Source organism: Erythrolamprus reginae, chromosome 5, assembly GCF_031021105.1.
Source record: "Erythrolamprus reginae isolate rEryReg1 chromosome 5, rEryReg1.hap1, whole genome shotgun sequence".
In the NCBI taxonomy this organism is placed as follows: Eukaryota; Metazoa; Chordata; class Lepidosauria; order Squamata; family Dipsadidae; genus Erythrolamprus; species Erythrolamprus reginae.
In genome coordinates, this window is record NC_091954.1 from 47,809,688 (window position 1) to 47,825,449 (window position 15,762).

The following is a 15,762-nucleotide window of genomic DNA, read 5'->3' on the forward strand; positions in this document are numbered from 1 at the left end:
CAAAAACAAATGAAAAGACAGTGACAAAAGAGGGGAATACACATACAAGTCACATGGGCTTAAAGTTATAATTATTCATTACTGAGCAAAACAAACTCTAGTTCCTTTCAGGATATTATTTGCATATCCAAACTACATCTACTTTATTATATAAATCTACACCACCGTTTCCTATTCCACTAGCTCATTAATTTTAGTCCGAACTGAAATTTCTTTGAAAGAAAATCTATCCCTGCACTTATTACACAACCAGAAAATAGGCGTTGATTGCTTACCTGAACGCCTCTTCTCGTACGGTGAGCGGGTACAGCAGTCACAAGGGTTGCTCATGTCCAATCCGGTGGAACTGAGCCTAGTATTAAAAAAGCTTGCCGGATCCGCCCCTTCCCCAGAATTCGCGAATCCATAGACTAGGCTCAGTTGTGAAGCTCTGTAGTGTTCAACTCTCATTGTTAGAGGAAAAAAAGATATAGAAAGGTAAAGAAGACACATACCAGGGCGGGAAGTGACTGCTGTACCCGCTCACCGTACGAGAAGAGGCGTTCAGGTAAGCAATCAACGCCTATTCTCCGTACTGAAGGAGCGGGTCCAGCAGTCACATGGGACATACCCAATAGATGGTCCCTAGGGAGGGATTAGCTTGCTATCGTGTGAGATAACGGATTGGAGTACCCTTCTGCCGAAGGCAGCGTCCGCTGAAGCGTAAGAATCAATCTTGTAGTGCCTGATGAAGGAATTTGGCGAGGCCCAAGTGGCTGCTTTGCAGACCTCCTCCAACGGGGCTTGAGTCGCCCAAGCGGCCGAGGTGGCTGCGCTCCTGGTGGAATGCGCTGTGATGTTCCTTGGAACTGAGAGGGAGGCCGGCTCATAGGCCTTAGATATAGTCCCTCTGATCCAACGGCCTATTACTGTTGAAGACACTTTGGCCCCCATGACTCTGGGATGATAGGCTACAAAAAGTGCTTCTGACCTCCGAAAGGGTCCTGTGCGTTGGATATATATTCTCAGCGCTCTGGTGAGATCCAGGGTGTGCCATCTAATTGCCAAGGGATGGTCTCGTTGGAGGCAGAAGGAAGGTAGGACAATATCCTGAGATCTGTGGAACATGGAACTGACCTTGGGTAAGAAGGTGGGGTCCAGTCGCAAGACTACCTTGTCCTGATGGAATTGACAAAGGTCCTGCCTGATTGAGAGGGCAGCTAGCTCCGAAATGCGTCGGGCAGAGGTAATAGCCACCAGGAATGCTACCTTAAAGGATAGGTACCTGAGGGACGCCGATTTTAGGGGTTCGTATGGTGCCTGCGTGAGGGAATGGAGAACCCGTGGCAAATCCCAGGATGGGTACCTGTGGACCTTGGAAGGTCTGAGGTTGGCTATGCCCTTGAGGAATTCCTGAACTTCAGGGAAGGATCGGAGAGGCTGTCTGCGGGGACCCCCTAGGACAGATGAAATGGCTGCCAGATGACGCCGGAGGGTGCTGGTGGAAAGTCCTTTATGGAAGCCTTGCATAAGGAAGGAAATTATTCTGTGTATGGGGATGCACAGAGGGGAGAGACCTTCCTGTAGACACCACTGGTGAAACTTGGACCACGTGTGGTCGTAGATTCGATTGGTCGAACCCCTTCTGGCCTTTAAAATGACCTCCACTGAATCGGGGTCATGACCACGCAGTTCTAAATCTCTCCTGATAACAGCCAGGCGGTGAGGTGGAACCACTCCGGGTCTGGATGGAAAGAGGCCCCCTGCCGCAGCATATCCCCCGAAACGGGGAGTCGCCAAGGGTCCTGGACGGACAGCTGTTGGAGATCCGCGAACCAGGGCCGGCGGGGCCAGTGAGGGGCGATTAGGATTACTCGGGCCCTCTCGGTGAGGACCTTGTGAATCACGTCCGGGAGAATTGGAATTGGAGGAAATGCGTAGAGTAGGCCTGGAGGCCATGGACTCCGGAGGGCATTGATTGCTTCCGCTCCCGGGGATGGAAATCTGGAATAGAAGCGAGGGAGTTGGGCGTTCGCATTGGTCGCGAAGAGATCCAGGATTGGTAGGCCGAATCTGAGGGTGATTTGATGGAACAGGTCTTGATGGAGGTTCCACTCTCCTGGGTCTATCGTTGCCCGGGATAGCCAATCCGCCTGGACGTTGAGACTCCCCGAGATGTGATCAGCTAGGAGCGACTGGAGATGTTTTTCCGCCCAAAGGCCCAACTTGAGGGCCTCCCTCATGAGAGCCTTGGATCTCGTGCCCCCCTGTCTGCAAATATGGCTTTTCGTGGCAATGTTGTCGGTGAGAATGAGAACGTGCCGGTTGGGAATGCGAGGAGAGAAATGCTTCAGAGCCAGGGAAACGGCTCTTAACTCTAGCCAATTGATTGGCCTGGAAGCTTCCTCCGGGGACCACGTGCCCTGGGCTATCATCCCCTGGGCGTGGGCGCCCCATCCCGATAGACTGGCATCTGTGGTGATGACAAATTGATCCGGGCACCTGAACGGGGATCCTCTGTCCATGGCCGGAGACTTCCACCACTTGAAGGATCTGCGAACACTCAGTGGGATGACAATGCGTCGATTTGAGTTGCTGTGCCCTGATCTCTGAAAAGGTAACAGGAGCCACTGGAGTTCCCTAGCATGAAGGCGAGCCCAGGGAATGATGCCTATGCATGACACCATCTTCCCCAAAAGGGAAGATAGGGTAACTATGGGAACTGAAGAATTAGATAAAATGTTAGAAATTAACTCCACTATACTGAGTTTTCTCTCGGGAGAGAGAAAAACCTGGGAGGATTCTGAATCAATAATGGATCCCAGGTGAGAAATGGATGTGGAAGGTTGGAGGTGGCTTTTATCAAAGTTGATGGAAAATCCATGGTCCTGAAGGACTGACATGGTGACAGAAAGGTCTGTTTTCACTTTCTCTAGGGAGTTCCCATGAATCAAAATATCATCAAGATAACATAAAATGTGGATGGGAAACGCCCGGATATAGGCCGCCAGGGACCCCAAGAGCTTTGTAAAGACCCGAGGGGCCGAGGAAAGGCCAAATGGCATCGCCCTATACTGGAAATGCCTGCCTTGAAAGGAAAAACGTAAAAATTTTCTGTGGCATTTGGCTATAGGAATGTGAAGGTAGGCCTCAGTGAGGTCTAAGGAGACCATGAAATCTCCCGAGTGAATGGCGGCCAAAATAGAAGACAAGGAGTGCATCTTAAACTTCCTATATTTGATGAATAGATTTAGTTTCTTTAAATCCAAAATAGCTCTCCAACCTCCGGAGGACTTTGGAACCATAAATAGGATGGAGTAAAAACCTAGACCCTTCTGACCGGAAGGGACCGGTTGAATGGCTCTGATGGACAATAGATGAGAAATGGCCTCCTCCATACGGTTACAATCTGAGGATGACCTGGGAGAAGGGCAGGAAATAAAACGTTTAGGGGGAGGAGAAATAAATTCTAAAAGAAGGCCTGTTTGAACAGTGTCAATGACCCAAGGGTCCTTGGAGGTGAGACGCCAATTAGAGGCGAAATGAGCTAGGCGACCCCCTATGGGAATAGAGGTAAGATTACCATCTAGGTTTTTTTGAAGCCCTGTTAGAGGAAGCTCCCCTTTGGAAACGAAAACCTCTACCCCTGGAGTTCCTACCTTGGGAACGAAAGCGGGGGGAATACTGACCTGGAGATCTCTGATAGGAAGCCGCTTGATCTTGCTGGCGCCCTGGGCGACGAAAGGACTGCGTTTTGGTAGCCTTTTTTGTGGTTGGACCCAAAACTTTCTTCTTGTCCGTGGTTTCCGTGAGGAGTGGATCCAGAAGATCACCGAAGAGAAGGTCGCGCTTTAAGGAACCCTGGGATAACTGCCACTTTTGGCGAACTCCCGCTTGCCAAGGGCGAATCCATAGGAGTCTTCTTGCCGTTGTAGAAGCTGCAATAGACTTAGCAGAAAATCTAGTAGATTGCAAGGTGGCATCAGCCACGTACTGGGCAGCTGCAAAGACTTTGTTGAAGTCTTGTTGACCTCTCAAGTCATCGGGAGGAATATGCTGTTGAAGTTGGCGAAGCCACAGCAGCATGGCTCTGGAGAAAAAGGAAGCCGCTGCTGAACTTTTAATGGCCCAGGAATCAGCGGTGAATCCTCTTTTGAGCATTTGCTCAATGCGCTTGTCCTCTGGGCGGAGGACTTCCTCCGCCTCGCCTGGCACAGCCGCTGCCGAGTGAAGAATCTTGACAGGTTCATCCGGTTTGGGAAAGGATAGAAGCTCTTCATAGGAAGAGGAAAGTTTGTACAACTTTCTGTCCTTGGTGGAGGGATTAAGGCCAGGGGCTGGAAATTCCCACTGTTTGAGTAAAGCATCTTTAAACAATTTAGGCATAGGAATTACCTCGTTATCCTCCTGTTCCTCTGTGAAGTAAGGTAAATTCTCCTCCGGGGGATCAGTGGAAGTGGAGGCTTGTTTCTCCTGGGCCGCTAATCCCGTAGAAATTCTAGCTTTGAGGAGGAGAGATTTGAATAATTGAGAAGGAAAAATAGTAATTGGAGGAGGAACCTTTATTTGGGATTCCTCATCATCTGATAAGCCTTGTCATCCTCTATATCCTCATATTCATCCTGGGAGGAATCTGAATCCTCCTGAATAGGAGCTCTGACCGCTGGGGAAGAACCCAAGGGGCGGGAGGGACGAGAAGGAGGAAGAGGTAAGGAAAGCTCATTGATGGTGGAGAGTTTGGCATCAATGGCTTTGGACAACACAGCAAAAATAGACTGGAACTCAGGAGGTAAACTGGAAATATCAGCAGAAATGGCAGAAGAATCCCTAAAGGCCTGGGAGCATCCTGGCTGGGGGGAATCTTCAATAATATCTGGTTCCTCTGGACCTATGCCCCATAGGTTAGGTTGGGGTCTGTCTAGGTTTGGCTCATCCAGAGATAACACAGGGACCCCAGAAGGAGGTAGACTAGAAACCTCTGGGGGGTCTTGGCTACTGATCACTTGGGCCTGCACTTTCAAACGTTTTGCTGATTTGTCATGTATTTTTTGTAGGGCTAGGTCCCTTCTCTTCTCGGCCCTGGTGACCTTGGTCGAGGGGCGGGCCCCTGGAGAAGAGGAGGAAGAGGCCTGGGGGATACTAGTAATCTCATCGCCTGTAGGCCTGGCCTCTCTGGGACCTTTAGTTGTGCCTCTCTTGGGAAAAGTAGCCATAGTCTGACAATTAACAGAAGACAAGGCTGAGCCAATAACTAATTAATAAGGAGAAGAATTTCAAGGACTTCCCAAGAGGAATGGATCCTGCTTCGAGGCCTCGAAGCTGCTGAAACTTGAGGACAATCTGGGCAAACCCAGAGTTCGTGCCCCCAAACCCAGCGGGGCCAGCCTCCCTAAACTTTATAATTAAGTAAACCAAGGCACTCTGGTTGGAGGCTTAGCCGGTGGAGAATTTAGCCTGGGACCCCCAAGGCCCGCTCCGGGATCCAAGCGGTGGACTGAGGCCTACGCGGCTGGCAGGAGGCCAACACGAGAGGCCTAGATTTAAAAAGGGCGCGAAGGCCTTCGCGCCGAAAAAATCGCTCCGTAAAATTTCTTAAAGGGAAAGCGATCGACTAAGTCCAGGAGACTAGAAGGCGTCTCACTCCGCAGGAGGTATTTTTAAGCCCTTAAATATATTGTATACAATAAATAATCAATAATTCAATAGATTAATACTTGCACCAGGACCTCCAGGCCAACGGATTAGAAGAATCCACAAGCGGCCGCAGGGATCGTAACCGGCAAAACCGCCGGGGGAAAACGAAACCGCAACTTCTCCAAAGAAAAAAGCCGAGCCGCAAACGGCTGGCGCTATTAGTGCAAGTAAATAATAATGATAAAACAAATCTTACTACTTTTGAAGAAAAGAGAACGAAGGGAAGGTGTTAGAATGTTGAACGAGCTATCACAATACAACCGCAGGATATGCGAACTGAGCGAATTCTGGGGAAGGGGCGGATCCGGCAAGCTTTTTTAATACTAGGCTCAGTTCCACCGGATTGGACATGAGCAACCCTTGTGACTGCTGGACCCGCTCCTTCAGTACGGAGAAGTCCTTTCTCAAACAGCAGTAGTCTTCACAACAGGCAGTTCTTACAATCACAATTTGGGACCAGAGTTTCCATCAGGAGTCACTGTGGTCTATGTTACAATAATTTTTACAGCAGTCATTAAGTGAATCACTGCAATTGTTAAACAAATCACATGGTCATTAACCAAATCCTGTCTCCCTAATGGGTATTTGGTCACAAATCATGGTCACAATTGCACATGGTTGTAAATACAAGCCAGTTGGCAAGAATCCAAACTGTAATCAAAGACTATCTTTGGTACTCTTTAGAAAATATCTGAAATATCTGTGCTTTATTATTGCCTGATAAATAGAGTACCAAAATCTGAAAAAGAATTGTAACAGTTGAATAAAATATTTACTAATAATTCTAATCAAATATTAAAATGTCACCAAACAAATCTAAAAATTTATCTAACCTTAGTTCTGTTATGAACGGTATTAGTTAACCTTGTTTGGTATCTCCACATAAATAAAATGCTCATGAAAGTTCTACCACAACGCCCTCAGAAGAAAATTAGAAGTTGATACTTTTATACACTCTTTAAACCAGTTAAAAGTATAAATTAATAGCATCTTGTAATTACCAGCAGGTAATGTAAATGTAACAAGGTCAGTTAGGAAATAGCAAGCAAAATCTCCCTTCCGTTGATGAAGAGATGCAGCAATTTCACGCCGGATTTGTTCAGTGAGCTCCGGGCACACCATAGCAGGAATGCACTTAGCTGCATGCTGGGACACCTGTAAGATGACATTTAGTAACTTTCTTTGCTTTGAAAGACAAACGTATTACAGGTACAAAAATATACATCATGAGATTTCTTTTTCTACAGACACTTGTCCATCCACTCAGCTACAAGAACAAATTAACAAGATCCATTACTTGAAGTGCTGAGGTAGGAACAATTAAGAAGCAATCTCATCTCCTCCCCCCCCCCACACTTCCTGTTCCCCTCCCTCCTCATCTTTTAACATTAATTTTATTTCAGTTGTGATTTCCATTTTCATTATTTTAGAAATATTTATCTTTTCGGATTTTAATGTTTTAGCGCTATAAGTCTCCCAGTGTTGCTTCAATGCAAGGGGAGGGAATTTGCACTTTATTATTACAACTCCATGTAGAAGAAAAGTAGTCACAAAGGATCAGCACTTTTTCTGATTCAGAAAATTAACTGTATTACAAATTAAATGAAAAATTGTGTCAGATATCTTACCTGAAGGATCAGATTTAGACAATTCAAAGAAAACTGTGTTGCTAGTCTAATTTTTTAAGCCGCTCACTCTGAAGTTTTACCTATTACTGGTACCCAGATTGGTGAGCAAACTAATGTCTGGTGAGCAAACTAATGAGCAGTCATAAGAACTCACCTCTGTAAGCAGAACTGCTAACATATCTTGTCTCTGAAAACGTATTGCAAGGTGAACTAGCGTGTATCCCACATCAAAAGCAGAAGGCCGATTTAACAAGCGTACTTCATCTGCAGTAAGTTGCCGTGCAATATCTCCTCCTGATGATTTATAAGCTTCAATAGCAGCTAGATCACCTTCTACAACCCCTGGAGACATGGAAATTGCATCAGAATTTTTATTTTATTTATAAAATTTCTAATTAAAACTTTACTTTCAGATTCTTGGAATCCTGTTTAGGGAAATAAATGTAGTTGTGATTAAATAAAAGCTTAATAACAACATAACATGCACACAGTGCTGCAATAAGATTTTTTTCCCCTATATTGTCTCTGAAAGTGTAGGTCATTCCTCTCTAACAAACAGAATGCAAACTGCCTCTTTGAAATTTGTGCATATGTCTTTCAATTCAGACATAATAATTTAAATCAGCTTATACATAGTACATGACCACTTTGAAAAGAACTTAAACATTATATATTAACAATATTTTAAATAATAAATCTGCCTGTACTAACAATATGTTAACTAAGGAAGTCTTTGAAATGGACTTTAGAAGCACTCTGCTGAATTATCTCACCCTCATCATACTTATTTAAATAGTTAATATGAAATTCTGTATCAACTTGCCTAAGGATTTTTCACAACAACCTGCACGTAGCTTGAATATGATTAAGTTGAAGATGATGCCATGTTATTTACTGAATTCTTGTCGATCATAGCATACAACTTGTTGAGAGCTTTTTTTAATTCCATTCGTATTCCAAAATAAAACCCACATTGCCCTCCATTTCACCCTCTCAACGTTTTAATGGACTCATATTGGAATGAAAACATCTGACGGGTCCATACTGAATTTAATGATCAAATGGCGATGGAATTTCAAAGTCCTAATCTTGTCAGAAACAACTAGATCACAATAAGAAAATTGCCACTTTCCCGAATTCTCCTCAGAAAAAATAAAAAAAGATTTAGCAAGAGACACGACAGTTAAATATCAGGGATTTGGATTGCTGAGCATGAGGTTAGACTTAAAAGCTGAAATGTTCCCTTCTAACTCAATGATTTCAGGATACAGATCATATATCTTAGTACTGTACTACATATCAATTGTATAAAAATATGCCATTTCAAAACAGAAGTTTAGAAAAACAACCATCCTGTATTACAAGAAGCCAACTGATAGAAAAGTGATGTGTTACTTGGGAAAAGAAACTTGTCATATTTTTGACTCACAAAGGACGCATCCAGTTGGTGCTCCATATAAACAAAATATCAAGACTGAGGAAAAACTTTAAAAAATGCTATTTGAGCAATGAAATGAATGGAAGATACTTTTTGAGAAGAGCTAAGTTACATACCAGTCATGAATAAGACAATAAATGAGTGGATTTTATTACAGATTCATTTTAATACAATCCCCAAGATTCCAAGAGTATAGTAAACTGCTCAAAGAAAAAGTAGATTTAATCTTTATTTAGGTTATTTTTTTAAGTTGAGTTAAACATGTTTTTAATGGGAATAAACTTCAAGAAACCCAAAATTCTGGTTCTCTTCCCAAGGAATAAAATAACTGCTGTAGATAAATTCCATTCTAGGGTCATAGTAAGCTGAAAGAGAAACAAAAGTAAGTAGAACTAAATGCTACAGCAAGGACAACATGAGAGACAAAAAGAGATGAGCAAATTATTTGTGAAAGCAAAATACCCTTACAGAAGCAGAAGATAATGTAGAATATTATCTTCTATAAAGAATGAGCAAAAATATATAATAGAGTTGAAAAAGCTGACTACTTTTTTTAAAAATTGCAAATGGTTAATTATGCTTTATCTTAGAAAGTACTGTAGACTGTTTAACAGTTGGATTTGCAGATTTTGAAAAACTGATACTAATCTCTATTTAATATCTTTCCCCATAGGTTTTCAACAAAAAAGCTACAGATACTACATTTAGCATCTAAACAAAATATAATTAATGATATTTAAAATAGCTTCATGGCATGGCAACAAGGAAGAAAACAATCATAAGAACAGAGTACTCGGACAGAAAGCTTACACGTATCTTAACTTATTCAGAAAATGACAAAAATACTTCAATTAGGCCACTGAAAGACCACAGAAATAAAACTGAGGTAGAAAATTGTATAGGTAGCTGTTTTGCATCAACTTAGTAGCATAGTTCCCTCTAAGCTGAGCAGTGAGCAATCGCTCACTTAAAAACCATCATCAACTCAGAGTTTTCCAAACCTGCCCAGAAGCCGAGAGGGAAAGAGTGAGAGGGAAGGAGAGAGAGAGGAAGAGAGGAAGAGAGAGAAACAGATAGAAAAAAGAGAGGAAGGAAAAGAGAAAGAGAAAGAATGGGAGTAAGGAAGAGAGAAAGAAAATCAAATCTAGTTTGAAACTAGCTCAACTATTTAAGTGGCATTTTGATATTGATAGAGTTGCCCTATTATGAGCTCACTGTTATAGACACACAGTACAGTATTTTATTTTGAAATTCTCTGAGGCAAAACAGGGTGGGTTTTTTATTTATTTGTTTGTTTGTTTGTTTGTTTGTTTGTTTGTTTATTATTTCTGTGCCGCCCAGTCCCGAAGGGACTGCCGCTCAGACACTATACTTTTCCGCCCCCCCCCCCAAAAAAAAATTAGAGGGAACACTGGTTAGTAGTACTATTTCTAAAAACGTTATGGAAAGCACATATGTTATCCATATTAAGGTCATGTATACATTTTAGGATGTCTTAACGTCTCTCTTTTAATTGCTAAAAGCAATTAATTTTTTGTTTTAGAATTAGAGATGACCCCAACAGAAGATGATTTCTTTATTTGCTAGTGATATATAACCAAGTTCTTTGCCAATGGATTATCAATGTAGCCCCAAGTTATTTAACTTATAGACATCCAGAGTGAAAATTTTGGTGACAAATGCCCCTATTATTTTCACTATCCTGCAGCTGGGTGAGTCCATATAAATTACTTAAAGAAAACCCTATTCAGTTCCTTCCTATTCAGTTTCCCAAGACCAAGAGAAGCTCAAATTGTAGCACCAGATGCTTTATTATGCTGGGCTCACCATAATAAAATTTACCAACTGATGATAAGATAAAAATGATATGAGCAATTACACTTGCAAAGAAACTTGCAAATTCATCCAACAGGTTGCAAGACATTTGGTCTCATTTATCATTTCCTAAAAAGGTTCAAGTCGTTCTAAACAGGACTACCAGCTGGAAATTCATAGGTGCAATAAAATATTGTTCCCATTTAGTCTTGATCACAAGCACAATGTTCAGCTATTTAATTTTGCACGTGTATAATTGCTAGATTGCAGAAAAAGAAAAAAATTTCAATGTAATGTTTTCTTGTAAAACATATGTAAAGTTGTGTAGTGATCTTCTAAAGAACAGCAATTTGACATCTTCATTTAGGCTGGAATGCTAACGCAAATATTCATACAATTAATTAATTCTTGAATGACAACTCACTATACACCAGAAACCTAAAAAACATGACAAAGTAGACAACTAAAATACAAATATCATTTGCTAAAAAAGAAAAGATTTGCTTCAAAAACATCTGACTCTAAAACTAACCAAATAAAACTCCCTTTACTTATAACCAATTATGGATTATATTAATAGTAAAATGCTGCTGGAGTAACAGGAAATAATGGGGGTGGGGGGGGAACTGGTATAAAAATGCTGGACAAGGCGCAAAGAAGAATACGGAAATTTAGTCTTACACTAATGAAATAAGGCAAATTAATTAAGGCACGCATTTCTCCTCCTATTTTCTTCCATTTATTCACTACTTCCTTAAAAAAAAAGGCACTCAGAAACTGTGGAAAAATCGGTGGCTAAAGGGTGTTAAAATCTATTTAAGAAATCATTCAAATATCACTTTCCAAATAATCCAATACAAACCTAAATTACATGTTACAGTTACTGGAGTCAAACCTAAGCTGAAAAAGACACCTGAAATATGGACAAATAACAAAGAAATGCTGTTAATCCTTCTTTCCTTCTAATCTTTACCTTTTTCAGCAAATATTTCTAGCAATTTATCTCTCCTGCTGTTTTAGATTGGATCACTGGATTACATATTATATAATATTTCAGACAATAGGAAACATCTTGCACAATCTATGGCCAATAGAACTGAAATTTCATTAACGAGATTTAACAGTTCAAAACTAAGTCTCCTCCTATTTCAGCAATTTGTCTCTACTAGTGTTGGGTGAACCGAACTTGCATAGTTCGGGTCCGTGCCAAACATTGTACTGTTCAGGTTCGGCATTCGCTGAAACACTGGGGTGGGCGGGAGGGAGAGGCGGGGAGGGCTCTGATTCAGCAAAGCTGGCTGAGGAATTCTGGGAGTTGAAGTCCACAAGTCTTAAAAGTTGCCAAGGTTAGAGTAAATAAATAAGGAAGTTAAGGCTCCTTTCCCTGCTGTTCTCAGAAGATGACAGCCGGGTGGCGGCATGGAGGCTAGGGGGGAGGTGTCAGGCTCCATCAAATAAGCGATGGCTGGGTGCTGGGGCTTCCACCCTCCTTGAAAGTTTTCGGGGGCGGCAGCAGGGAGAGGGGAATCCCCCCCTCCCCCAGCTTCAGCGCCGCCGCCCAGCTGTCATCTTCTGAGAAGAGGAGAAGGAGCGAGGCGCCGGTGGCGGCACAGAAAAGCGAACACCAGGGAGCTGTCGGCCGGTTGGGAGGCGGGAGATGGGAGGAGGAGGAGGGAGAGGAGGTGTCAGGCTCCATCAAACGGGCGATGGCTGGGAGCTGGGGCTTCCACCCTACTTGAAAGTTTTTGGGGGCAGTGACAGGCATAGGGGAATCCCCCCCACTTCCCCAGCCTCCGCATCGCCGCCCGCTGTCATCTTCTGAGAAGAGGAGGAGAAGGAGCCTGGCGCCGGTGGCAGCCAAGGAAGGCGAATGCCGGGGAGCTGTCAGCCAGTCAGGAGACTGGAGACGACAGGAGGAGGAGGAGGAGGGAGGGATGGAGGTTGGGAAGAGGTGTGGTCGGCCCGGCCGAGGGGAAGGAGAAAGGTGGGGAGAAAGTCCTGACACCGTGCCTTCCTTTCTTTGCAGCCGGCAGGAGAGCAAGTGAGCCGGCAGGTCTGCCACCCCCACCCACCGCCACGGAGGACCGGGCAAAATTATTATTATTATTATTATTTATTTATTAGATTTGTATGCCGCCCCTCTCCGAAGACTCGGGGTGGCTCACAACAGTAATAAAAAACACAATAATAATGGAACAAATCTAATATTAAAAAACATATAAAACCCTATCATTATTTAAAAAAACTAAACAGCACATTCATACCAAACATAAAACAAAGTATAAAAAAAGCCTGGGGGAAAGGTGTCTCAACTCCCCCATGCCTGGCGGCATAAGTGAGTCTTGAGTAGTTTACGAAAGACAAGGAGGGTGGGGGCAGTTCTAATATCCGGGGGGAGTTGGTTCCAGAGACTCGGGGCCGCCATAGAGAAGGCTCTTCCCCTGGGGCCCACCAAACAACATTGTTTAGTCGACGGGACCCAGAGAAGGCCAACTCTGTGGGACCTTATCGGTCGCTGGGATTCGTGCGGTAGCATGCGGTTCCGAAGGTACTCTGGTCCACTGCCATGTAGGGCTTTAAAGGTCATAACCAATACTTTGAATTGTGACTGGAAACCGATCGGCAGCCAATGCAAGCCACGGAGTGTTGAAGAAACGTGGGCGAATCTTGGAAGCCCCACTATGGCTCTCGTGGCCGCGTTCTGCATGATCTGGAGTTTCCGAACACTTTTCAAAGGTAGCCCCATGTAGAGAGTGTTGCAGTAATTGAACCTCGAGGTGATGAGGGCATGAGCGACTGTGAGCAATGACTCCCTGTCCAAATAGGGCCGCAACTGGTGTACCAGCGGAGGGCTTCACTGCTTTAAGGCCCCACTCGCTTGCTCTACTGACGGCTGCAAAGACAGGAAGGCGGCTTTGAGGGTTAATCCCAAATCCAGGAGCTCCCTGCAGATTTCAGACACTTACACTTTTTGGCCTTCCTGTAAGCAGCATAACTGCCCAGCGCAGTTGGAGGACGAGAGATGTAACCGTGCTGGTGAAGATTGATCTGGACAAAAATGTAAGTGTCTGAAATCTGCGGGGAGCTCCTGGATTTGGGATTAGCCCTCAAAGCTACCACCGCCAGCCCCAGATAACCTCAGCAGTGGTGGCTACGGTAAAAGAAGACAAAAGCGAACCGATTATGGGGAATGAATGGGGCGCCTCCAGCTCGATCCAGCTTGCAGAAGAAGGTGAAGATCGAGTTGGGGGCACCCCATTCATTCCCCGTTATTGGTTCACTTTTGTCTTCTTTTACTGTAGCTACCACCACCGCTGAGGTTTTCTAGAGCTGGCAGTGGCAGCTTTGAGAGCTAATCCCAAATCCAGGAGCTCCCCGCAGATTTCAGACACTTACACTTTTGTCCAGCTTGATCTGGACAAAAGCTCAATCTGAGTCTGAGACCTCCCCACCTCCCCCTCCTGCCCACCGCCTGCTTGAAGCTGCCAGCTGGGATCCTGAATAGCCGGCTGGCAGAAACTGCCTCCCAAGCCCTCTTGCCCAGCAGGAGGTGAAGCACTGGGGAAGAGGTGTCAGACTCCATCAAGGGGACGATGGCCGGGAGCCTCTGAAATAAGAGAGAACTAGGGGCAGGGATTTTCGGCAGCTCCAGGCCATCACCCATTTGATTGAGCCTGACACACACACCCTCCAGCGCCAGGCCAGAGGTGTTGGGGTTCGGGTTCGGGGAACTTACCCAAACTCCGCCATCAAGTTCATCCAAACCCCCCGAACCCGAACTCCAACAGGTTCGCCCAACAAAAGTCTCTGCCACTAACTAGAATAATATTTTTATTAATCCCATGAAAATCATACTATACGTCTTCTGTTGTAGTCTATAATTATTTTAGAAATGAACAGAACTGCAACCAATTAATATGCAGCAGATATACAGTACATTATGTCCAATACTAAAAGATGTAAAAAAAGCAAGCATACTGAAGAGCTGCATATACTATGTAGTTACACGCTCAAAGTTAGAATCCGTAAAGATAGAATTGGAAGCAGGGAACGAACCAATTTACTCCATGTTTCCATGAAAATAAGACCAACCGGAAAATAAGCCCTAGCATGATTTTTCAGGATGCTCATAATGTAAGCCCTACTCCCAAAATAAGCCCCAGTCAAAATTGTCAGCCAGATGGATGCATTTTAGAACCATATTTCCCAAAAATAGAACCCAGTCTTATTTTCAGGGAAACACGGTATCTGCCTCAAATCCTTACTCAGATCATATAATTATGTCTTAGATTAAAGTAACTTCATACTGCATTTCCATCTTGGACAATCAACTCATTATAGATTTGGTGGTTTGGTTAAAGAAGGGAATAGCTAGAATATAATGCAATTTTACAAAGGAGAATGAAGAATACATAGTTGTGTTTATGTACACATAAGGGGGAATTACTTAGCCAAGCAAAATATTGAACTGTGCACCAGAAATTTGCCTTCAGGGATTTGGGACAATGTCAGCTGCTTTGGTCATGTTGCTGAACAATCTACACCAAAACCTGAATGAAAATACAGTGGTACATCTACTTAAGAACTTAATTTGTTCCGTGACCAGGTTCTTAAGTAGAAGCAATTTTTCCCATAGGAATCAATGTAAAAGCAAATAATGCGTGCAAATCCATTAGGAAAAAAATAAAAACTCGGAATTTGAGTGGGAGGAGGAGGAAGAAGAAGAGGAGGAGGACAGTTGCTGCCGAAGGAAGAAGGTAAGGTGAGAGGAATCTAAAAAATCCAAAACTTTAAGGCTTAAAAACAAAAGAGGGACTCTGAGGTGGCGAAGAGGAGCACGCACCTCCGATACAGGCGGCGCGAGGCTGCCTCCCATACACTGGTTGTTGCTGCTGCTGCCTGCTGCCTCTTCCTTCCCATGCTGAAGGGCTCACCTCTCTTCTCACTTGCTTGCTTTGTAACCAACGCCTTTCCTTCGTTGTGGTGACTCCTCAAGGGAGCGTTTCTTTTCTCTGGGTGCTGGCAGAGGTTTATTCCCTGTCCAAGCGCCCAGAAAAAAGAAAATGCTTCGTTCGCTCTGGACTGCCAAAGCCTCCTTAAGCACCAAAAGGCTCCTCTGGCAACCCAGATGGCCTGGATTAAAGGGGGAATGGCAGGAAACTGGCCGGGCTGGGATTCTTAAATAGAAAATGGTTCTTAAGTAGAGGC

At 44.0% G+C, this 15,762-nt stretch overlaps 1 protein-coding gene across 4 annotated transcripts in view; it reads right to left on the reverse strand.

The window, feature by feature from the left end:
- ZRANB1 (zinc finger RANBP2-type containing 1) overlaps positions 1 to 15,762 on the reverse strand; it is a 74,408-nt gene that overhangs the window by 36,633 nt on the left and 22,013 nt on the right. For all 4 annotated transcript variants that reach the window (XM_070752522.1, XM_070752524.1, XM_070752523.1 and 1 more), the window contains 2 exons: positions 7,456 to 7,643; positions 6,675 to 6,828 (listed from right to left, as the gene is read on the reverse strand). In XM_070752522.1, coding sequence (XP_070608623.1) covers positions 6,675 to 6,828; positions 7,456 to 7,643 — 342 coding nt within the window. The remainder of the gene's footprint in view (positions 1 to 6,674; positions 6,829 to 7,455; positions 7,644 to 15,762) is intronic.